Consider the following 21992-nt stretch of genomic DNA (forward strand, 5'->3'; position numbering starts at 1 on the left):
CCACTAATATGTAGCTTCCCGTCTTTTCAGAGAGGCTCTCAATTGTGTGTCGAAAGGTCGATTTTGTGCGTAAGCGAGACGAAGGACCACGGAGGGTATTGGGTCGCAAAAGGGCAATCGAAGGAGTTGTATCTGCTGGGAGGATCGTCTAGACCACAAATCGCATGGATGAATGGACCGTCGATTTCTCGGTGTGGAGGGGTGATCTCAACAGCCGTGACTTGTGAGCGCACAGGTTGTCAGAAAACAAAGAGTAAGGTGTGTTAAGGAAAAAAAAAATTCCCACCGAGGACGCAACGAAGGCACTGCCTTGTCGACGTCGTCAGACTAAGAAGGGTTGAAAGGGCTTAGTCGCTGAGTGGGGGATGCAAGTCGGATTCACAGGAACGCTGTGTAAGTCCACTCAAGATTCGACAAGGATGCGAAGCACAAGATCAATCCCTTGAAAAAAAAATGACCGCGGAATCGGCACGTGGGAGTCGGAGGAAGAATCTCGGTTCTCTCTGAGACGGAGAGGTACCGTAAGGGAGAAAGGAAGTCGCGGAAGAAGGGAGAAAACAACCCGATGCGGAGGGGGAAGAAATGTAGAGAAGAGAGAGAAGCAAAATTATTTGGTTCAGGGCAGAACTGGTAGCGGGGTTTTTTCTTTACACGTAATTAATATTGGATGGACACATTTTGTATGGTTTTTTTATTTTCATTTTTTATTGTGGAATTTCGCATAAAAGGACTTTTGAAAAAAATAAAAAAACAACTTCTCTTTGGTCTAATTTCTTTTCATTTTATTTGCAGGGTTTCTTTTCTTTAAATATCATATATCATTTCTAATTCAAGTGAGGATTGCCTTGTCTCGGGTTCCCTAGGTCAATCCATATATAGTCGGGCATCTCGGAGCTGAGTTAGTACTAGCTGAGTGAGGCATATAATCCCATAGTACGGAGTACGGAGTACTTATATACTTATTACGCATAGCAGACTGAACACATTATGAATCCCTAGAATACCCTGTCTTATACATACTATGTCCACTTCTAGTTGTGTATTCACTTTACCGAGGTCAATAATACTCTCGGCATTCAGGTGCTTTTTATACATCCATGTGTAGTCTATGAAACCAACAAAGAATCAGTTCAAAGTCATATAATTGAGCCGCATGCTTCTTTAAAGGGTATTGGCCCAATAACAATCACAGCTCAGGCGACCCATGATTAAAATAGGTGTCGAAGTGGCGATACTTCAGGGTTCTAAGCTCTCAAGCAACAGAAGTCCAGCCAATTGGATAACACTATGGCGTTCTTGTTCCGGACCTTCAATCGAAGACCTTTTACTTTATAGATCGAGCTTCTATTCAAGTCCTAACAATAGATGTCGTATAGAATACAACGGAATACCTATACTAAGATTCCCCTCATCAACTTGCAGCAAGAATACATACAAAGTGTATCTGAACATCGCGGGGTCCACCGGAACCATTGGCGCACAATAGAAATATCTGACGTGGGAGAGACGAGGTTATCATTGAAATGACAACTGTTATTATTATTATTATTGTTATTATATATATAATAAATAATACGTAGAATATCATAGCAGCCATATTATAGAACCGTCATATGTTATTATCAACTTAAATATACACACACCCAACTATAACCCAAATCCCCCTCAGGCCCTTGCAATCTTCAGCCCGTTGGACCGTTGATCGGATATACGGCCCGGTGATGGGAATTGGGGTAAACGTAATACACATCAATACATTCGAATGAAGAAGTGCCAAGTGAGGGATTACATATTAGATTACATAGTACCCTGCGAGAAAACAAAATTACCTATGCTGATCATTGTGCGACGAAAAGAATGTGATATAATTGACCAATGTTGGAACACGTGAACTGCCTTGGTACATACTAACACTGTCACTCTTTTTTCCCCCGTACATGTATATCTTTAAATAAAAATTAAACGAACCAATCCAATTAAACTAAATAACTCGAATACGAACCATCCCAATTCCCCTTCATCTAATAAGTCCATATTCAAAACGGTGTGCTTTCGGCAGTGATTAGGGCTGAGGGCACGCGGAAACCATCGGAATAGCAGAGTGGGTATGTAATCAGAATACACGGGCTGTATTACTACATGTAGTACCCCGAAACTGAAGTGCTTCCGGTCTCCGGGATCTATACCAGCGGGATTTGCCTGATATGAACAGAAACCGACGTCTATGTAAAAGAGGGATATCATTGTTCTTCTAGAGAAAACACCATGTTCCATATTCCGAGCCAACACCATAAAAACCACCTACCAATGTCGAACACTAACCAACACCTGTTCACGCGCATCGAGATCCATCGCGCCCAGTGGACCCGTCACCAAGCCCAGGCGCATAAGGACCTGCCAGACAAGCTTGCGCTTAAGACCCTCGCGCACGCAGATCTTCTCCAGGGCATCGTAGCCATTGAAGTACTTGAGGAAGACAGGCCAGTACTGCTTGTGCAGGGCCAGGCTATCGTTGGGCGTGATATCCGGACTGGCGTTTTCGTCTCCCTGGACGGGTCTAGGGTTGTCGGGGAATCGGGAGAAGATTTCGTCAAGCCAGCGGGACTCGAGTGGGGATGCGCGGTGCGGGGAAAGGATGAAGGAGGACAGCCGGAGAGCTGTTGATTGATCGAGGAGTTTGTGAGAAGAGCGTAGTTGGGCGTGTGGGTCAAGTCGATTGGGTGTGGGCGTTTCATCTCCGCTGCCGTGGCTGTCGAGGGAAGAGGACGAGGAAGAGTTCGCGTCGTCATGTTCATCGTCAGAGTCACTATCATCGTCCTCGTCCACCGAGATCGAATTTGAGTTGCCCTTGGACAGGTATCGCTCAACTTCCTCCTTGCGCAGCGCCATCTCCACGGCCATTTTGACCTCAGGTGAGACTTTGATGCGAGCGAAAGTGCGGAGCTGGGTGACCCAGCCGCCGCGCAGTAACCAGGCCAGGATAGTAAAATAGATCTCTTTGTGGTCTTTGCTGGGGATGAAGTTGCTATAAGGGCGAGGGGTACCACTGAGCGTGGAAAGCATTTTTGGCAAACTAGGGTAGGTTGGGAATGCTGTCTGATAAGCAATCGTAGCTATTTCAAGCTTGCTCAAGTCACAGTTTGGAGAGACGATGTATGTGTCTCGTTGGTGGATGGGAGGGATGGCGCGAGCACGACGCCAGTATACAAGATGGCTTGACAGCATCTGGATATGGGATAGTGGGATTCCCGATGATACTGATATCTGTGCAAATGACTTGGTTGGCTTGGAGCATCGGATATAATGCGCAAGCGCGGGGGCCAGCGTCCCCCCGGACGCTTCAATGTCCTTGATAATGGCGGCTTCACTATCCAACAGAAGTAAAGCAAAGTGCTTTGCCAGGACCTGATGTGGCACATTGATTTCATCCACACTTGGATCCTCGGCAGGGGTTGCACTGTCTGCTGTTGTGAGCCAGAGGCCGGGGTATGCTTTATCCATAGGACCAGTAAGGTATGCTGTAGAGGTCAAAGGTGGGATCTGGAGCGAGATGGAAACATCCGGGCTGAGCGATACGGATGCGATTTTGGATGCTGATATGCTGCTATAGACTGTGTAGATAGCTCGAGCTAGAGACGACTGAGATATCAATTCGGAGTAAAGATTATGGGTTGATGTTTCTGTCCAGTATCATTGTCAGCTTCAGCAGGGCGGTGATTAGCAGGAAACATACTTGTCTCTCGCGCTCTTCTCCTCACTTGGAGAATATGTTGAGACTCCTTCCACACATAGTCAGTGCGGGCCTGTTCCCATTTGAGAGCTTTGGCGAATTTTTTGATGATGTTTTCGTAGATTTCCTTCACACGCATGGAGTACTCCAGCAAAGGAGGATCCACAACAAAGACAACATTGAACATTGTCATATGGTCTTTGTCCTCCGGATCAAGCGACTCATCTGATTTCCCAGGCCGTCCGCCGGTTGACGAACGCTTGCTGTCTGTCGGCGATGTCAGCGACTCCGCAATGGAAGCGACACTGGCACCCAGATCAGGCGAAGTAACAAATTGCTCGTCCTTCTTGCCCTCCTCAGCACTATCATTATGGCCTAATTCCCCACCGTCCCATTCAGCACGAGGCTTCTTCTGCTTCTTGCGTCGTTGCTTGCGCCATGAGCCATCCTCGCGCACAAAGACCGGCCAACCAATAAGCGCCAAATCATTGATGCCAACCTCAAAGCGCCGCTTATGCCACGACCTAGATGGACTAAGCAGTTTCTCCCACACACTCCCAGGCACACCCAAAAGCGACTCCCAAGGCGGCCTAGAGCTCCCAGGGCCATCATCAGGCCGATCAGACGCCGTCCCCGCATCGTCGTCGGGATCCGGATCGGTGCCCGCAGCCCGTTTCCGAGCAGACGAGCCGCGCGCAGAGCCTAGCGACGGTGGGCGCTGGGTTTCACCAGCAGCAGGCGATGCAGCGGCGGGGAGATGATCATCGAGGCCGAAGTTGCTAGCGCGGCGACCCGCCAGCACGGAACTCCCACCAGCATGGCTCTGTGTTTCCCGTTCATCCTCATCTTCATCAGAACTCAAGCCACTCTCGGAGCTCGAGCTCGAATCGGTATTTTTGGATCGTGTGCGAGTGCGCGAGACGCGCCGGCCGCCCTTGGTGGTGGTTTTAATGCGGCTCTCGCTGAGCGGGTTCGGGGGGTAGTGGAAAACGAGACGGGGGCCGGTGCGAGAGCGCACAATGAGGATGATGGCCACGAGGCACGGGTCTGGTGGCCGGGCGATGGATGACATTTGGTGGATTGGGGCTCCGTGGAGGAGTTGGAGATCGTAAGAGTGGCTGGGCGGAAACGGTTCCATATGCGGGGAACGCATATAGCATATGAGAGCCAACATATCAGCACTGTTCAGATTGGTATAATTGGGCGAATTTCGATGCTCACTCATTTACACGGATCATATTTACTTATTTCATGTGTTAAATAGGTACCAAATACATTTTCTTATGTGCAACGCCTTGAATAATGCCAGCACTACCCGAATATCACGGACTAGCGCCACTCCTCTATATCATACAATATCACCCAACGTCTCCCAGTCCTATATCAGCTTTTCTAGCCTAGATTTGTTGCGCTTGCAGCTGGTGTGGCTGGTGTCTGTTGTTTCCCTTCGCCGTCTTTAAACACTAGCCCAAGGTTCTCGAAGTTATCCGGCGCCATGAGGTTCCTAATCACCAGTCGTCTAGATCAGCATTTTGCTTTAACATTCGTCACGAGTCCAATTCCTTTCCAATGGCGATAGTCGGTGCTTGTGCGTATCGGGCTGACTTACTTGTCCATGCGGCAGGCAAGGTATTCCTTTGCCAATTTGCGACACGCCTCGTCATTTGTGCCTTTGTTCATCTTGATACACTTCAGGTAACCCGAAATAACGTGCTTGCATTCTCCTGCAGTGTCCCAATTTGTAATTAGCTTCATTGTCTTGGCTGGTCTTGCCGCATTTATTCGGGATATGGGCCGTGTAACTGTGGGCTGGCGTACCTTCGTGGTCAAGAGGAAAGCTACCGCGCTCGGGTCTGCAGATGGTATCAGTTGGTTAGCAATTCTGTAGACAAGGAATTCAATCTCGTTCGTTCGCTAGACAGCATGCCGCAGGCACAAATATGTATGCACGGTTAGAATCATCCAACTCACGGTGATGGCTTGTAATTCACCGACCCACCGCCGGGGGCTCCAAAACTCATTTTCAGCAAGATTGAGCGTATATCCGCTCTATTCAACACAACAGGATCGTGCTTTGGTACAGACGAGAAAGTAGCTCAGCGAGATGAGCATCAGTCGGCGAACGCGAATCCAAACGTCTGATAGACAAACAGAACAAACAATACAAACACAGTTCAGCCAATCACAGCTGCGGGGTATAGTCATGAGATCAACCGGCGTCTAGGGAATAGGCCTCGGGCATTCGGATATAGGTTCATTGATAGGAAATATATTGGTGGGGTTAGACTCTCCTCTAATCGTATGAGCCCAGTCTGGTTTGCTCTTTTTGTTGGTTTTGTTGTCGGATTTTCCCCCCTCAGTGGGGTGGAAGTATATATATCAAGGAGCACCTCTTAACTTTGGATAAACTCAAATCTTTCCCACCAACTTGAATACATCGCTTGGATTATACTCTTACTTGCTACTAGGTTATCAAACAAACACGCCAAATCATGCCTATGTATGTAGAGCCCGCCTTGCATCCTCGAAACAGACAGACTAACCGGGTCTATAGGAACCTCGAAGGAAGCTGCCAATGCGGCGGCGTTGAATTTACCCTCCAGTCCCCAACACCAGTTCCCTACCAGCTATGCGCTTGCAGCATCTGCCGCAAAGTAGGCGGATACCTCGGGGCTGTGAACCTAGGTGGCATCGCTGATAGCCTGAATATCATCAAGGGCAAAGATCTCATCAAGTACGAGCTATCCACATTCACCCAATTTGACTTTCGAGCACAGGATATACCCGGAAACTGTCGTTCCATACACTGGAATACGTTCATTATATCATCGATCACATATACTAACGCCATGACCAGGAAATACTCTGCCATCAAAGACCGCGGCACACCAGATGAAGAGCTTTGCGCTTCCGAGCGGAACTTCTGCTCTAACTGCAGTACCATGCTGTGGCTTTGGGACCACCACTGGCCTGAACTGATTCATCCGTTTGCCTCCGCAATCGATACGGAATTGCCGGTGCCCGACGAGATGGTGTGTATCATGGATGGATCGAAGCCGGCGTGGGCGCGGTGGCCGGAGGGAAAGAAGAGTGTGCACAAGGAGTATGGTGAGGATAGTCTTGAGGGATGGCACAAGAAGCATGGTTTGTTTGTCGAGTAGGGAATGCCATTGAGCATGAGTGAATTGGCAGGTGTTGGAAATGGTGTATAGGAGTTACGGTGTGGCTACGAGAGATCTAAGGGAGGAGCCTGAAGACACGAATGGAAAAGTGATTTAAGAAAAATATTATTTGATATTAAAATATTATAAAATGACCAATGGCTCCTGTGATGCATATTAGCAATTGATCATACAACGAGATGAGTGAAATGATGGCAGTCAAGGAAAAGATCAGTTCTCCAAGGTGAAAATAGTTTATCGACATGATAGTTCAGAGATAGAACAGTATATTGGTGTTCATCATGCAATGAGATAGGAAACGAAAGCAGAGTAAACTCACGGTCAACGAGCCAAATGGTCTACCTGTGTGTAGTCCTATTTGTTCACTTATGTCGAGTTAGCGATGAGATTCAAGCAAAAAGCGTGAGTCAAAAGCGAAATCAAGACATGGCAACTAAGTCAGGCTTCGAGTCAGTCAGCATTAAATACGATTTCTCTGATTGACAGAAGACACATACCTCATTAAATCAGAATTTTTGTATAATGTTCATTCCCGGACACGAGGTCCAAGTCCAACAGTGTGAATAACACAATCATCATGATAGGTTTGACCATGTTGAGGAAGGCAGAGAGAGATGAGGGATGAATTACCTAAAATTTCTGTTAGAAATGCTGGTCTCAACTTATCGATGCGACATAAAATAATTTTGATCAGGGCAATGGTTCAGGTGACGAATTCTCAACAAGTAATCCACTTCCCATACACCCACAGAGTTTGTACGCTCTGGTTTTGTTGGATGAAGGGAGATGGGTACGTTATGTCCGCCCGTTCGTTCAAGATTTCTTCATGCTAGGCAACAGCCGCAATGGAGGGAAGGGATTGAATTCAAGCGTAATTTACCTGAGCGAGAGATTGTTAGTCAAAAATCACTCAATGTATGACTTGTAAAGTAATAATGTTTTTGTGATGGGTCAGACAAGGCTGAAACTTAAAAGTATGACAGATTCAACATGGATCTTCTGATTGAGGAATGCCTTTGCATGTCTATAATATAATCATCCCCGGGGGTTTGGGGTTGGGAAGGGAAAAGATTTTCCTTACCTTTTGGAAAAAAATAAAATAAACAGAGCATTATTCAGCACTGGGATTAGTCTCAGGCTTTGTGCACAGCTGGAGTGTGTGCCATCATTAGACACAGTCCAAGCTAAGAAAAAAAAAAACCAAAAGAAAGGAGTGAGAGCTGGAGAATTCCGAGCGATACAGAAGGAAAGAAAAAAATTTACGGGTGGAGCTCGCTATATAAACTAAAGCGGTAAGCTACGGTAGACGCGTGCGACCTTTGGCGTTGTTTGTCTTGGCATCAAACATCGGCGAAATACGTGGGCCGAGAGTGGGAGTGGATATGGCCAAGGGAACTGTATCTGTGTTTACATGCGGAATGGCCAGTCCTCACTCACATACAAGGGATGGTTGGAGATACATCAATGGAGCAATACATACCACTGCAACGGTTAAGATGAATTGGTCTCCTTGGCAATGTTTTCCACCGAGTGCGTTCCATGCTTCATCATGCAAGTACGGCGGGTCTTATTGCCAATTTGAAAGCGTAGACTGATATCGCGACAGCCTGCAAGAAGCCAAAGAGCTTGGGCGTCAATTGCTGAAACCATACAAGGCTGTTGGGCGAAGAAGCCTTGTCCATGACGTCAACATGGAACGGACAGGCCCGATCGTAGAAGGCGGAAACTCCCAGCACGCAGGTTTTGGAGACTCGAAACAGGTTTCTCGGCGAACAAATTCCTAAGATGCTTGAGTATAGCGTGGAATTGCTGGTGAGGATATATCAAAACCAAGTCCGACGGTAAGAGCCGGTAGCGTTGTCGTCACGAACAGGAGATGACCGTTAATATATGATTTGATCTAGCAATCAGCGGCGAAGATTGTTGATTTTGAACTCGGGAGTGTTCGATAGTGCTAGTAGAAGGCAGGGCATCACGAAAGCTGACCAGCACCTACTGCCAGAGTGTTAGCAGAGCCAAACCCTGGGCAGCTAAGTGACATTCTAGACAGAGAGAAGCTAGTGTGAGTTTCTTCAATTGGCGAGCTTCAGCCTTTTCCAAGGTGCATAGTGGATGTTGGCTGATCCCAAAGATGTCATTTACACGTCATCAATATACACAACCACAAATATGGCATTCGTCACTTTGACGTGTCTTTGATAATCGTGTCTTGTACTTCGCTCTGAATTCGAACTGGAGATTATGGCAGGACATGAACTGTTGAACGATTATTAAAACCAACCGAAGAGAAACTAATCAAAAATGCCCACAAACTTCAAGTTGAACACCGGAGCAGACATCCCAGCCATTGGATTCGGCACCTGGCAGGATGCGAGTGAGCAGGAAGATGCCGTAGCAGAGGCAATCAAGGTAGGATACCGTCACATCGATACTGCACGGGTGTAAGTATCCTTGCTCCTGACCGAGAAGAGCGACAAGCTAAATGTACAGCACTGACTTAATACTAGTTATGGAACCGAGAAGGCCGTTGGTAGAGGCGTCAAGAAAAGCGGCGTTCCGCGCAAAGATATCTTCATCACAACCAAGCTATGGAACAACAAACACCACCCGGACGATGTAGCACCGGCTTTGCAGCAATCCCTGGACGATCTGGAAATGGACTACGTTGATCTGTTCCTGATTCACTGGCCCGTGGCTTGGAAACGAGGCGAAGAACTCTTTCCGAAGAAGGATGAGAAGCCGATACTAGAGAATATCGACATTGTCGACGTACGTCGCACTCTCGTCTCTTGACCCATGGATGCAAGGGCGCTGACACCAAAGCAGACATACAAAGCAATGGAACAGCTTCTGAAAACCGGTAAGGCGAGGGCGATCGGCGTCTCGAACTTCGACAAGTCTGAGATGGAGCGCCTGATCAAGAATACTTCCATCGTTCCCGCTGCCCACCAAATGGAATGTCATCCGTGGCTCCAGCAGCGTGATTTTACTGAATGGCATCGAAAGAATGGTATACATATCACGCACTACTCGCCATTTGGGAACCAGAACGCTCTCTATCGTGAGAAGGGTGGACCCGCGAAATTGCTCGAGGAGCCTGTGTTGGCGGAGATAGGCGAGCCTTACAACAAAACTTCTGCCCAAGTTGCACTTGGTAAATGTGACCTGCCTGAATTTAATTTGCATGATGCTGACTGCAGTGTGTTTTGATAGCTTGGGGAGTCTCGCAGGGTCACTCGGTGCTGCCGAAGTCTAAAACGCCCTTGAGGATTAGGGCCAACCTGGGAGGTGACTTCAAGCTGAGCCCAGAAGACATGAAGAAGATTGAGAAAATCAACAAGAAGTTTCGTTTTAACGATAGCAGTGGAGAGTTTGGTAGGGACTTCTTCAATGATTTGGAGGGAAAGTCTTGAGGTAGATTGGTTATGTTTGAATGGCATTTGGAGATATGTAGTCGATTTAAGAAAAATAAATTGTAACTATTGAGTGTAGCTAAATATGCTGTTCCGAATTGCATTGAAGTAACGCTACAATGGATGTCAGATCGAAGCTTACATGGACGATGGACATGCTGTGTGACGTCACATGCAAGCTGAACAGTAATTGCTTTTACCACCTCCCACTGCTAAAAAAAAACAACTTACACTGGGTCAGAAAATGCACCATGTTACCAGCAGCTTATGGATTTGCTTTAATAACTCCTGCCTCGCGAGGACTGGGGTTCGCCTTCGCACAGCAGCTCTTAACCGGTACCGAGCTCCCTGTGATTGCAACAGCCCGCAAGAACTGTGATGAACTCAAGGAACGATTGCTGTCAAGCAAGGGCATGCCCAAAGATGCAGAGCAGAGACTCCGCGTTCTGCAGGTTGATGTAACAGGTAAAAAAGCAACTCAATTCCCTGAAAGACATGCTTCTCGGTCCTATAAGACTAACCGACTCCCCAGATGAGTCTACGATATCAGCAATGGCAGGCAAAATCCGCGAGGAATATCCAAACACACCACTCAGGCTAGGATTAACAATTCCCGGTATTCTGCATGTGGAAAAATCACCTAGTAAAATCGACGCTGCCAATGCGCTGGAAAGTTTCAAAGTCAACTCCCTCGGCCCGTTGCTACTCATGAAGCATCTCTCCCAGTTCGTCCCATTAAAATCCTCACCAGAATTCCCGACAACAGAGTCTAGCTCTGTGATAAGCGCTCAATATCCGCTGTGCTTGCCCTCTCATGCCATCTATGCAATGATGGCCGCTCGAGTCGGCTCAATATCCGACAATGCCTCAGGCGGGTGGTATTCCTACCGTGCAAGCAAGGCAGCTGTAATCCAATTGGCCAAGACTTTTGATTTGCATTTGCGCGCGAAGAGTGGGCAGAGGGCAATTGCTGTGGCGTTGCACCCTGGTACTGTGCACACGGATTTTACCAATCAGTATTGGGGAACGAGGGAAATGCTGGAGCCGGCCGATGCGGCCAACAAGCTGTTGGAGGTGCTTGTGGGCCTTCCATCGGAGGTTAAAGGAGGGAGAGGGAGGTGTTGGGATTGGATGGGAAAGGAGATTTTGCCATGAGCTGTTCAAACCCCCAGAAAATGATTTCTATGGGCAAGGTGACCTTTTTATTAGAGCAAGTGTTTTTTTTTTTGTTTAGAGGTGGAATAATCCTAACATGGTTCTGAACTGATGTGCAATGCCGGAAGTTCTGTAAATCCCAGACCTTGCAATTCCTCGCTAAACATTGTGTTCGCTGTTTTCCTCATGAAGCTCCTGGAGCCGCGATGATATGTCCCTTCTGGGTACACTGAAAACCACGAGAAGCACTCTGAGGGACTGGGGGGGTTATAATCTGCAGATCAAAAGTTGACCGCGTATGGCCGCAACGAAGCAGAAGACCAAAGCAAAAGAATATATAAGCCTAATGACCTATTACAATATCCTCCATAGACACCTCTTGGTTTCAGATATCTTAACATGCAGTCCAGGATCTGGCGATCCAAGGGATACTTTTGTGGAGTTGCGAAAGTCCACGAGTATCAGGTTATCTATGACTAAAAGCATTCGAACTGTGAAATATCAACATGACATTGAATGTGACAGGATAGAAATGAGAAAAGCCCTCAAAGTCAGGTTGGACGCGGCCGGGGCTAAAGTGGGGTAATAATTAGGTAATACACAAACGGGCACGAACTTTGGAACGCGTCACGTCGAATATAAGTATCCTCCTAATCCCTCCCTCTTTCTTGAGTTTCCCCCTCTGCTCTATGGACCTACGCAGGGAAGGAGCTCCCTCACCCATACCATCCCGCTGACCGTTCACTCGGATGGGACGTTTGTCAAAAGGTACTTATTTGATATTCGGTTGTCCTCCCCTCCACCGAGCACCGCTAGAATACCCGCCAATGTACGTTTTGGGATTTCGCTGGTCGTCTGCTTGGTGATACCCAGCGTTCCGTTGTTGTCATTATGAATGACCAGCAAAGTATGCGGGTTAATCCTGCCTGTCTCCTATGGAGATAATTCGTTTGATAATTGTCGAAAGGTCGAGACTCTCGCAATTGGCTTCTAATTGCTCGAGATTTTGGAGATGTCATGTCAATGGTAGGATCTTAGACGCCTCATATGGGTTTGGTGCCCATGAGTTTTCGGTCTGACTTTACACCCGCGGGTAATACCATGTGGTAACCTGGGACTTTTCTGGAGTTGGATCCGAGTCCAGCGCTTTAGGAAGCGTGTGAGAAATCCTTATAGCACGTGCTGATGCATCACGGGTCGCAACCGTTTGCTGAAAGCCTGACGGGTACGTGGCGGATCTGCTGAGCTAGACCTCCCTGGAGGAGTCGCGACTCTCGGGTCGGTGTTCGGTGAGGTAGTGACGCCTCGTTTTTTTATAACCCCTGGGCTCCCCCGGGGGAATTTATTTTAGTTGAGGCCATAGCTGCTCGCTGGATGGTGAATCACGTTCATTTCACCTTGGTGACGACCTTGGTGATTGTTCTGATCTGTAGTTCTATGGCCCCTTCAGCGTCCGTTGAGAACCATAACTGGTTTTCGATGTACGCTGAAGGGGTCATATAATTGGAGCTCCGAACGTCACCAGGTCTCAATGACACAGAACCTTTTTTGCCATGTTTCCAATTTGAAAAAACCGCCCATCACAGCTCTCGCTCGTTCTTAGATTAGTTAAATTTAATCAACATGTTTTCCATTTCAACCATTCTATTCTACGTACTCTTTAGATGTTTTAAGTTTGACTAAGAGTATTCAAATCCAAGTACTGTGCGATTTTTGTTTGAAATTTCTCACCTGGGTTCGATACCGCTCTCCGAACTCCCATGTTTTTCAATGGAATAATGACTGCCTCCACAGCAGTTCTTATTCATTTGATGTTTGAGCCACCTAAGAGTGGCCTTTGATATTGGAAACTCGCGTTTACTATCTAGGATGTATTGGATTGCCTTTCCCGTAGTCGAATGCATGGAGATAACCAACAGGTGGCATGCCAAAAAGAAAAATGACGAGGAAAATCTCGCGTCATACTTCTGAATTTCATTGTCCATATCGATAATTCTCGTACTTGTCAATCATAGGTCTTAAGCATAAACGGCATATCAATTCTCGTTGTTCTCATTGATTAAAAACACATCTATATAATGCAATGCAAGCCAACCGCAAGTCGGTCAACAGTTGGTATATCTAAATCTAATCAAAAATGCAGGCCTTCATAGAGTTCGGCTGAATATACTCGGAAGCATTGCGGAAGCTGGTGAAACCCCAACGAATTTGGGCAGCCATAGCAATCTCAACATCCAAGTCCTTAGCAAACTGCCAAGCGAGACCGGTATCGCGTTGGAAGGCACGACCAACAAGAATGACATCAAGATCGTCCTCGTTCAAAATCTTCTCTCCCAGGTTTCCGTTGTTGATCATACCAACAGCAGCAACAAGCAACTTATCACCAACAGCCTTCTTGACAGCGGTAGCAAAAGGAACCTGGAAACCAGGACCAGAGGTGATCTTCTGAGCAGCATGCACACCACCGGTACTGATATCGATAAGATCAATAGCACCCTGAGCAGCAAGCGCACGAGCGAACTCAATCGTGTCCTCAAGCTTCCAGCCCTTCTCAGCCGGGAGGCTGTTCTCAAGCCAGTCGGTAGCAGACACACGTAGGAAGACGGGAACATCGTCACCGACAGCGTCACGGGTTAACTGAGCGATTTCTAAGGGCAGACGAATGCGGTTCTCGAAGCTACCACCGTAGTTATCGGTGCGCTGGTTGGAAGAGGGGCTAAGGAACGAGGAGAGGAGGTATCCGTGAGCGTTGTGGATCTCGATGAAATCACAACCAGCAGCGATGGCACGCTTAACAGCCGCAACCCAGGCAGTCTTGACCTCAGCGATATCATCCTGGGTCATAGCAATGGGGATAGGATCACCCTCGGCGAAGGGAATGGCGCTGGGAGCCTTGATGTTATCGGTCCAACCACCGACAGAGTTGTTCGCGACAACGCCGCCAAGCCAAGGTGGCACGGTTGACGCCTTGCGGCCGGCATGTGCGAGCTGGATACCGATTTTCTGGCCCTGGCTGTGTGCAAAATCAACGACCTGCTTAAGTGGCGCGATCTGCGAGTCCTTCCACAGACCCACGCAGCCGGGAGTGATGCGGCCCTCGGGGACAACACCGGTTGCTTCGATGATAATTTGTCCAGGTCCGCGCTGGGCAATGGCGCCGTAATGCGCTATGTGCCAGGCGGTCATGTGGCCATCATCGGCACTGTATTGGCACATGGGCGCCATCTGGAGGGTTATTGTTAGCTGTGTGAGCATGCAAGGAATTGGAGAGAATTGCGTACACCAAGGCGATTTTGGAAAGTCACGCCTCTGACGGTGAGAGGCTTGAACAGCTTGGGAATGGGCTTTCCGCTCGTTTGGGGAGTGCGAGCTGTGCCTGCCGGGGGGCTCTGGGCAGGGGTGTAGTATGAGATGCCCTCGGCGGGCTTAGCGGAGACGTCGGGCCAGGTCATTATGATGGTTTTCAGGTCTAAATTCTATTATATGGGTAGTTAATTCCATCTTGAAAGGACAGGGGTGGCTTGATTTATGTACTGATCTACAGTGGGGAAGTTGAGGAGTGATTTATCATCGAAATTTTCGGACAGGCATTAATCATCTGATCTGGAGGCGAATAAATCACGAAACCTCCACCGGACTATATATTCCGCCCTAGAATGCTCCCACTTTTTGATATATGGTTCCATTTATAAGGATGTTAAGCAAAATGGTCCTGTAAGAAAACACGAAAAGTCGCCGAGTGAGATCCACGCGGTTGAATTAGGACCCGATTTCGGGATCCACTCAACCTCGGCAGATGGAATGTTTATATAATGTATCCGACAGGGGTCGAAGGCAAGTCCGGATGGTTCAAACTTTCAAAGTTTAAGTTTATTTCCACCCATACTAGAAATATTGGGTGCGGCACTTTCAAGTGATGGTGCTGTAGATATGACAGGATGACTCCACAATCAGATACATGTATATAGCATTATTTGACGATTGATATTTTTCCAATACTCATATCTATCTGGCGGTAGGATAGACTTAAAGAGTTCTCGCCACTCTAAATCGAGCGCTGGCCATCGTAACGCGAAGTGGGTACTCCCTCTCCGGTACTTTATGCAGCACCCCAGTCAGTGATCCCAGTGATTTTTCCCCCTCTATAATGATGTCATACTGGTCCAGGTCGCTATGAGTAAGTATTTTGACCCCTCCTTGATCGGTTCCAGGCACGATGAGTACTTCTGCAAATAGAATATCCGTCTCTGTCTCAAGCTTTAGATTGGGTCTAGACTTTTTCATAGCCTCCGCCATTCCTTTATTGAAGTCATTACGGGAAGCAAATGACCCATAGTTGTAGACTTCGTTCTCCCAGGGATGTTGGAAAATGATCTCCTAGTAATGGCCATTATCGACAGTCCCGAAAAATGACCCCTCGATTTGTCACTATTGCTGTAAATAGCTTTGTAGCTCCTGTGCAATGGACCCTTTCAGCGCTAGGGGTAACTTTGGCCAGCTTTCACCGATCTGGTAGCCGTGTATTTTCACCAAGATAAATCCAGTCTCCTCAATCATGTAAGCATTGGGGACCTGGACAACCGAGACTTGAGGTTTGATTCTTGACCATAATAATAGCCTCCACCTCTCCTACCTGAACTCTTCGTCCGACTCTGAGAATGGTGGAATCATCAAGCTGTAATACAGCCGTTGAGTCGATTGGGGCAAATATCCATGCCCTCTCAGATCCGTTGTACCGAAACAAGTGGTGGCGGATTGTCTCGCCGAGAGGGAGTGAACTTTACCTCGACGGCTGAGTCCGTAAGATCGGCTGAGTTAGGATGATCAGAGAAAGGCCGTGCTAATGAAATATGGGAAGACAGAGCCACTCACTGCCTCATAACCAAGTAGCTTCCAACATCTCAGCATCCTGGGTCATATTGCTCTTTGTCAAATATGCGTTGTAACATGTGATAAGATCGCGGTAACTAGTAGTTGGTCTCGAAGCTAAAATAGCGTTTTTTACTGTGTTTACGATTTGGCACCTGTAACGGTCGAAAATGTTAATGAGTGTTGCGGCCAGGTGATATCCATGAATGTTTGGTCTCGAAAGAGAACTCGGGAAAGTTGTACCTGGCGGGGAAGCCTTAAACTCTAAGTTTGAGCTTATTTAGACCCTTTCCCCAGGAAACACCATCCTGTTTAGCGATTCAAGGCCTCGAGGATAGACAGCTACTATCCACAGTAGTTAATAAGACTCAGCCGTCTGTAATCTCTAGGCAGAAACGCATAATACTCAGGCACTAACACTTGATAGCCCACATTTCCCTTTAGGAAGTACATGTTTCCCAGGTTTCTATAAGTTTCAGATCAACACCTTTCTGCCAACCGACAATCCCCCCAGTGGCTGAGTGGATTCGCACGGCTTAAACATGCAGGTAACCCCGGCTTCTGGCGTTTGATCTGCTCGAATATAAAAAGAAAGAAAGGGGAAAAAAGCCAAAGCCAAAGAAAAATGCTCCCAAGATGGGCATACCCCGGGCACGGACTGGCTGGGATTGTCAGTTTTTGTATTTCTTTTTATTTTGGATATGTTTCTCATCAATGTCCTGTCCGTCTCTGCGAACCTGCGACATCAGAATCCAGAGAAACTTCACTCGGATCTGCAGTATGGCGACGAAACCTTTCCTTCCCTGTTTTTGATCCAGCTATCGGCATCAACATCCGGGTCCCCCATCCACTGCAACTAAATCAATACCCAGAAATACACAGAGTCGTTCATACTTTGAATACAACTCCAGATACAGCTGCCCCGCGAAAAGGTTGAGCTCCATCCGTAGCGTATCGGGAATCTCGATAGCAGCTGTGCCCTCTGGGATGCTGTACAGAGAGAGCTTGTCGAGCTAATCGAACGAATAGCTCTGCCCGGGTGCATACTGATGGAGGGTCACCGTAGTTGACTGCCAGATGGCCGGAAGAAGGCAGCAGGCCTCGTACGGACTGATGATGATCATTTTCTTGACAGTCAGTGCGCCGCCGAATGGCCAGGGGGGTGATCTCAAAGCCATCGCACTGGTCGCTGAAAGGACCCCACAAGCTTCCTGGTAGCCTGTCGCTGCCACAGAAACAGTCTTCGAAAAGGCTGCGGTTATAAGAAGCCAGGTTGGGAAGTTGCCCAGCTTTATGCCCGAAGCAAATGATGTTCCACACAACGGTTAGAAAGCTGACTTATAAGCACTGGAGGACTTTTCAAGCTCCCCAGTGCTTACAAATCCCACAGATCCTCGTGAATTCGGTGCTTATTGGGAGTCACCATTGGAGGTCTCTGCACTTGCCGTTCGAACTCCGACTCCGGGGCGACTTTGGAGCTTGCTAACCCAGATGATGTGAGCGCTGTGCTAATTGACAATATGCCCAGGAAATACGGAAACTCGATACTCTAAGAGGCATGTGCAACAGCTCAAAATGCGCTGGGTCATTTCCCGGGACGCTGTCTACATTGATAAGGCGGATGGAAATTCGATCAGTTGAGACTTGAGAAAATACCGTACACGAACTTGCAAATCCCCCTGAGAACCATGTCTCTGAACGCTTACATGAAGAATTCGTCACTACTCACTACATTGAAGAGAGAGACTTTCATCATCGAAGAGATGTTCGTCAGGTGGATGTTCTCGTCGACAAAGTCAAGTGCGGCTAAAATTCTAAGATGGCGCGACCGCCTTTGACAAGTTGACACTATGGATACTCGTCGAAAGTCACCAGATACCATCTTAGATTTCATAGAATAGGGATCCAATCGGATGTCGAGGAAGTGGTTCCGCTTACAATTTACAGCCAGTTAAGGTTAGCGTTGTTAACGTTCACACCATGGCGCGCACTGATTGGTTCTCGGCAGCAATAGTCTTCAGGTAGATAGTATAAATAGACAGAGTAAGTTCTAGAAGAAAATGGGGCTTGTAGATGGCCCTGAATGCATTCATGCCCCTTAATTTTTGGATGGAAGGTTTTTCTTTAAAATCCTAGGAAAAATCCGTGAAAAATCCAAGACAACTTGTTTCGCAGTATTGTTGATAATCACATATATAACCTTGGAATATGCAACAGAATCACAATCACACAACTCAACAGCACAAATTTCGCTTCAATGTTTCATGACAATGTCTATGATGTTGAGGAACTTTCCCCCAATGATCGTTCCCTCTTTGCGCAGAAATACCGGGAATATCTCCGCTGTATAGCGCAAGTAGCAATATGGACCACCTACATCTACTTTGCAGTGCGGTTGTTTTTCACTTTGACAACTCTTGACCGAACATGGAAGATGTGGATAATTATTGGAATTGAGGGTTTATTTGGTCGTAAGTTGTCTTGTAATAAAGAACACCGAGCAGCCGCTGATCTAGTTAGACATATCCCTGAACCACCAACGCCTGTCCTTAGCCGCAACAACAAAGTCCCCACACCGGACACCCCGCAGGAGATTACACGGCAATGAGAACCTGCCTAGAGTCGATGTGTTAGTAACATGCTGCGGAGAGCCAGTCGAAATCATCTTGGACACAGTCCGAGCAGCCTGTGCTTTAGACTACCCAGCTTCGCGGTTTCGAGTCCGGCTTCTGGACGACGGGGGATCAATTGACCTGCGCGACGCGATTATGAGGCTCACCACGCAATGGAATCACCTATCCTATCACACCCGTGGCAAGCAGTCTGGGAAATCCTTTGCCAAAGCGGGCAACCTCAACTACGCCCTGTTTTCCCTACAAACCGAAGACCCACCAGAGTTCTGCACAGTCGTCGACGCCGACTCCATCTTGATGCCGGAGTTTCTGCGTGCAACGCTGCCCCATCTACTTGCAGACCCGGAGGCAGCATTGCTGACCACGCGACAATATTTCTATAATCTACCCCGTGGTGATCCCCTCTCCCAGTCGCGGGCTTACTTCTACACATGTGAGAATGCAGAACTCAATCTTCTCGGTCATGCACTGGACGCGGGATCAGGCGCAGTCTTCCGTCGTGACGCAATTCTCGATGCAGGTGGATATCCGACCTATTCATTCTCGGAGGATTGGCAGCTGTCGTTGATCTTACGAGGGCTGGGGAAGCGGACGATGCAGATACAAGAGGTTTTACAATTTGGTCTCGTTCCTACCTCCCTTGCTGGGCATCTCAAACAGCGGAATCGATGGTACATTGGACACTCTCAACAGATTTCTGTGATGTTCCCTTCTGTCAATAAGGCAATTCCAGAGCATCTGCGTTGGGATATTGCCCTTGGAGGACTGTTTATCATGACAGGTCTTGTAACCTATTCAATCGGATTTGTTGCTCTGCCCTTTCTTCTTGTCTCTGATGGTGGATTTATACCTGCTGGATCGTCGTTGGAAGTCAAGATCCAGCTTGTTTTGGGCATTGCGCATGTTGCATCTACATGGGCATATGATTGGGCTCGAAGTGCACATGCGGGTGTTCCATTTGCACCATTTGCACACGCGGAAAATAGTTGGCTTGCTACCGGTAAGATTGACTGCAAATTTACATATCTCTTATGGAACGTGAAGCTTGATCCTAACATATTTCTTTAATAGCCCATTTGTACGCCGTTGTACGATTCCATTTACTTGGAAGCAAGCCAAAGGGATCTTTTGTTACTGGAAGCACCGCCAATTCGAATGGGAACGCCGCATCCGTCTCGCGATTCCAAAAGGCATATAGAGATACTCTTCAAAGTGGTGCTTTGTTGAACATTTGTCTTTTTATTTTGACTATTGGAGCCATGGTCTTTGCTACCTGGGTGGCTATCTCCGGAGATGGACCAGTAATTCCTAAACTGCTTACTACAGTTGCTTGGCCGCCGTTGCTACACTTGTGTTTTTTGGCCATTGTCAACAATTGGGTGCCTATTGCTCATCTTTTCAATTCCCCAATATATCACCCCAGAGACACTAGATTTATCACCACTGAGAAGGGAATATCGTGCCTACGAACGGAGGTTGAAGATGAACTTAGCTCTGAAAAGTCTTTCCTCGGTCTCTGCTGCACCTTTGTGGTGCCGATTGTTCTTTTGGGGGCGCTTGTGGGTGTTGTGATATCATAAGAATTGTCTCCTCGGGTTTAGATTGTATAATATTTTCCTGAAGTTGGTAATTGAGGGGAAAAAATCGAGACAATCTCACAGAAAATGTCTTGTGAGACATGGCTTTTCACAACAATCTTATGCAGCCGCTTTCCTTGCCTAGTGCTCGGACATAAGAGTTAATAGTCGGATTTGGTTGTTTTAGCATGTTATTAGAGACCCCGTCTATTTATGTCCCAAGACTTCTTCCTTTTGGTTTTCTATTAGTGGTTCTACGTAATAGTGTGCTGTCGGTGCCCTAGTATTCTCATCGTGTCTTCTTCGTATCTTCGTCCTATTCTCGCGGTGAGCTCGTGGTGTTCTTGTAGTGTCCTCGCTGTATTTTCGTCATGTCTTCGTAGAATGTTTACCATATTTTGGTTATATTTTCGCCATATTCTCGCCCTTCCTCGCGGTGCCCTTATAGTTAGTGTTTTAGTGGTGTCCTTATCAGTATTCTCTCTCACTTTCTAGCCAGAACAAAAGACCGTAACTATATAGCAAGACACCCAAAGTCATAAGTAAATCTTCTATTAGTAGAATAAATGTGATTAATTACCACATTGACATACTAATCCTAATATAACTACCGTAATACTTCGTAAAGTATTCAGCATTCCTTGGCTAACGCTAACTGGAATACTTAGGAATTTCATAAAATGCTCGAGAACACCCTGTGTACAATAAACAATTGATAGCAAAGCTCATAGGAGAAAATATTTCTTATACAGCTATGGAAATAAGAGAAAAGTTTTCTAGCACGGAAGAAGGCCCTGACAGACGGTTAGGCAGAGACACCCCAACAAGAACCTTCTCGCCTCCGTTCACGAAATTGCCATGCTTTTAATAACAAGGGTAAATGTTGCCTCATTCAGCACGGGCAAGAAGTTTCGAGATGGAAATCTTCTTACGTGGAACTAGTTTACCTAGAACGTTTGGAATATAAGATGGAAATCCCGCGTTGATCTGCCCCAGAATCCCCCAGGACTGCTCCGCGTCGGCATCATATCCATAGATAGGCAAAAGTTTCACTCAAGGTTATTGTGTTTTGACGGCGTAATTCGAACCTTCTTTGAAAACGATCACAGAATGAGGATGTAGTAGTGTGCGCACTCCTCGAATCTCTGCTCTCAAGGTCTTCAGATCGACGAGGCTTATTTCCAACCTCCATCGTGTTCCTGGGAGAACGACCTATCCACCGGAAAAGCAGTGGCTTCCATTTTTAACATCGGATCCTCTAGAAATTTGTACGGCCGGGAGCTCAGAATTTCCATTGCCAAAACTCTTAGTTCAGTGGGAGCCCCACAAAATGTCTCTTTCACTTCACTCTCGTTTGCCTTTTGGTGACACAGAATTCATATCACCACCAAAAGACGGTACCTCAATATCAATTAGATGGTTGGGATCTGACT

At 47.2% G+C, this 21992-nt stretch overlaps 8 protein-coding genes across 8 annotated transcripts; 4 read left to right on the forward strand and 4 right to left on the reverse strand.

Moving 5' to 3' along the window:
* Positions 1 to 2301: 2301 nt before the first annotated feature.
* On the reverse strand, positions 2302 to 4802 carry N7537_011948 (nitrogen permease regulator 3 family protein; the record flags this gene model as incomplete). The annotated part of the gene is made up of 2 exons (XM_056903002.1): positions 2302 to 3680; positions 3734 to 4802. The coding sequence occupies 2 exons, from the start codon at positions 4800 to 4802 to the stop codon at positions 2302 to 2304; spliced, it is 2448 nt and encodes an 815-aa protein (XP_056748289.1).
* A 320-nt stretch (positions 4803 to 5122) lies between these two features.
* N7537_011949 (coiled-coil-helix-coiled-coil-helix domain-containing protein) lies at positions 5123 to 5751 on the reverse strand (the record flags this gene model as incomplete). The annotated part of the gene is made up of 4 exons (XM_056903003.1): positions 5123 to 5234; positions 5340 to 5454; positions 5549 to 5583; positions 5702 to 5751. 4 exons carry the CDS (start codon positions 5749 to 5751, stop codon positions 5123 to 5125), a joined length of 312 nt encoding a protein of 103 aa, XP_056748290.1.
* A 471-nt stretch (positions 5752 to 6222) lies between these two features.
* N7537_011950 (GFA family protein) lies at positions 6223 to 6891 on the forward strand (the record flags this gene model as incomplete). Its single annotated transcript, XM_056903004.1, has 3 exons — positions 6223 to 6230; positions 6285 to 6464; positions 6588 to 6891. The coding sequence occupies 3 exons, from the start codon at positions 6223 to 6225 to the stop codon at positions 6889 to 6891; spliced, it is 492 nt and encodes a 163-aa protein (XP_056748291.1).
* A 2322-nt stretch (positions 6892 to 9213) lies between these two features.
* Positions 9214 to 10325, forward strand: N7537_011951 (aldo/keto reductase; the record flags this gene model as incomplete). Its single annotated transcript, XM_056903005.1, has 4 exons — positions 9214 to 9353; positions 9420 to 9681; positions 9739 to 10066; positions 10126 to 10325. 4 exons carry the CDS (start codon positions 9214 to 9216, stop codon positions 10323 to 10325), a joined length of 930 nt encoding a protein of 309 aa, XP_056748292.1.
* Positions 10326 to 10576: 251 nt separating this feature from the next.
* Positions 10577 to 11480, forward strand: N7537_011952 (uncharacterized protein; the record flags this gene model as incomplete). Its single annotated transcript, XM_056903006.1, has 2 exons — positions 10577 to 10790; positions 10858 to 11480. 2 exons carry the CDS (start codon positions 10577 to 10579, stop codon positions 11478 to 11480), a joined length of 837 nt encoding a protein of 278 aa, XP_056748293.1.
* Positions 11481 to 13607: 2127 nt separating this feature from the next.
* Positions 13608 to 14932, reverse strand: N7537_011953 (NADH:flavin oxidoreductase/NADH oxidase; the record flags this gene model as incomplete). Its single annotated transcript, XM_056903007.1, has 2 exons — positions 13608 to 14705; positions 14762 to 14932. 2 exons carry the CDS (start codon positions 14930 to 14932, stop codon positions 13608 to 13610), a joined length of 1269 nt encoding a protein of 422 aa, XP_056748294.1.
* Positions 14933 to 17176: 2244 nt separating this feature from the next.
* Positions 17177 to 17527, reverse strand: N7537_011954 (uncharacterized protein; the record flags this gene model as incomplete). The annotated part of the gene is made up of 2 exons (XM_056903008.1): positions 17177 to 17339; positions 17397 to 17527. The coding sequence occupies 2 exons, from the start codon at positions 17525 to 17527 to the stop codon at positions 17177 to 17179; spliced, it is 294 nt and encodes a 97-aa protein (XP_056748295.1).
* Positions 17528 to 18329: 802 nt separating this feature from the next.
* Positions 18330 to 20562, forward strand: N7537_011955 (glycosyltransferase family 2 protein; the record flags this gene model as incomplete). Its single annotated transcript, XM_056903009.1, has 4 exons — positions 18330 to 18370; positions 18525 to 18820; positions 18870 to 19982; positions 20054 to 20562. The coding sequence occupies 4 exons, from the start codon at positions 18330 to 18332 to the stop codon at positions 20560 to 20562; spliced, it is 1959 nt and encodes a 652-aa protein (XP_056748296.1).
* Between the last annotated feature and the right edge of the window lie 1430 nt (positions 20563 to 21992).

This window comes from Penicillium hordei, assembly GCF_028827395.1.
Source record: "Penicillium hordei strain IBT 12815 chromosome Unknown utg000006l_segment0_segment0, whole genome shotgun sequence".
Lineage (NCBI taxonomy): Eukaryota > Fungi > Ascomycota > Eurotiomycetes > Eurotiales > Aspergillaceae > Penicillium > Penicillium hordei.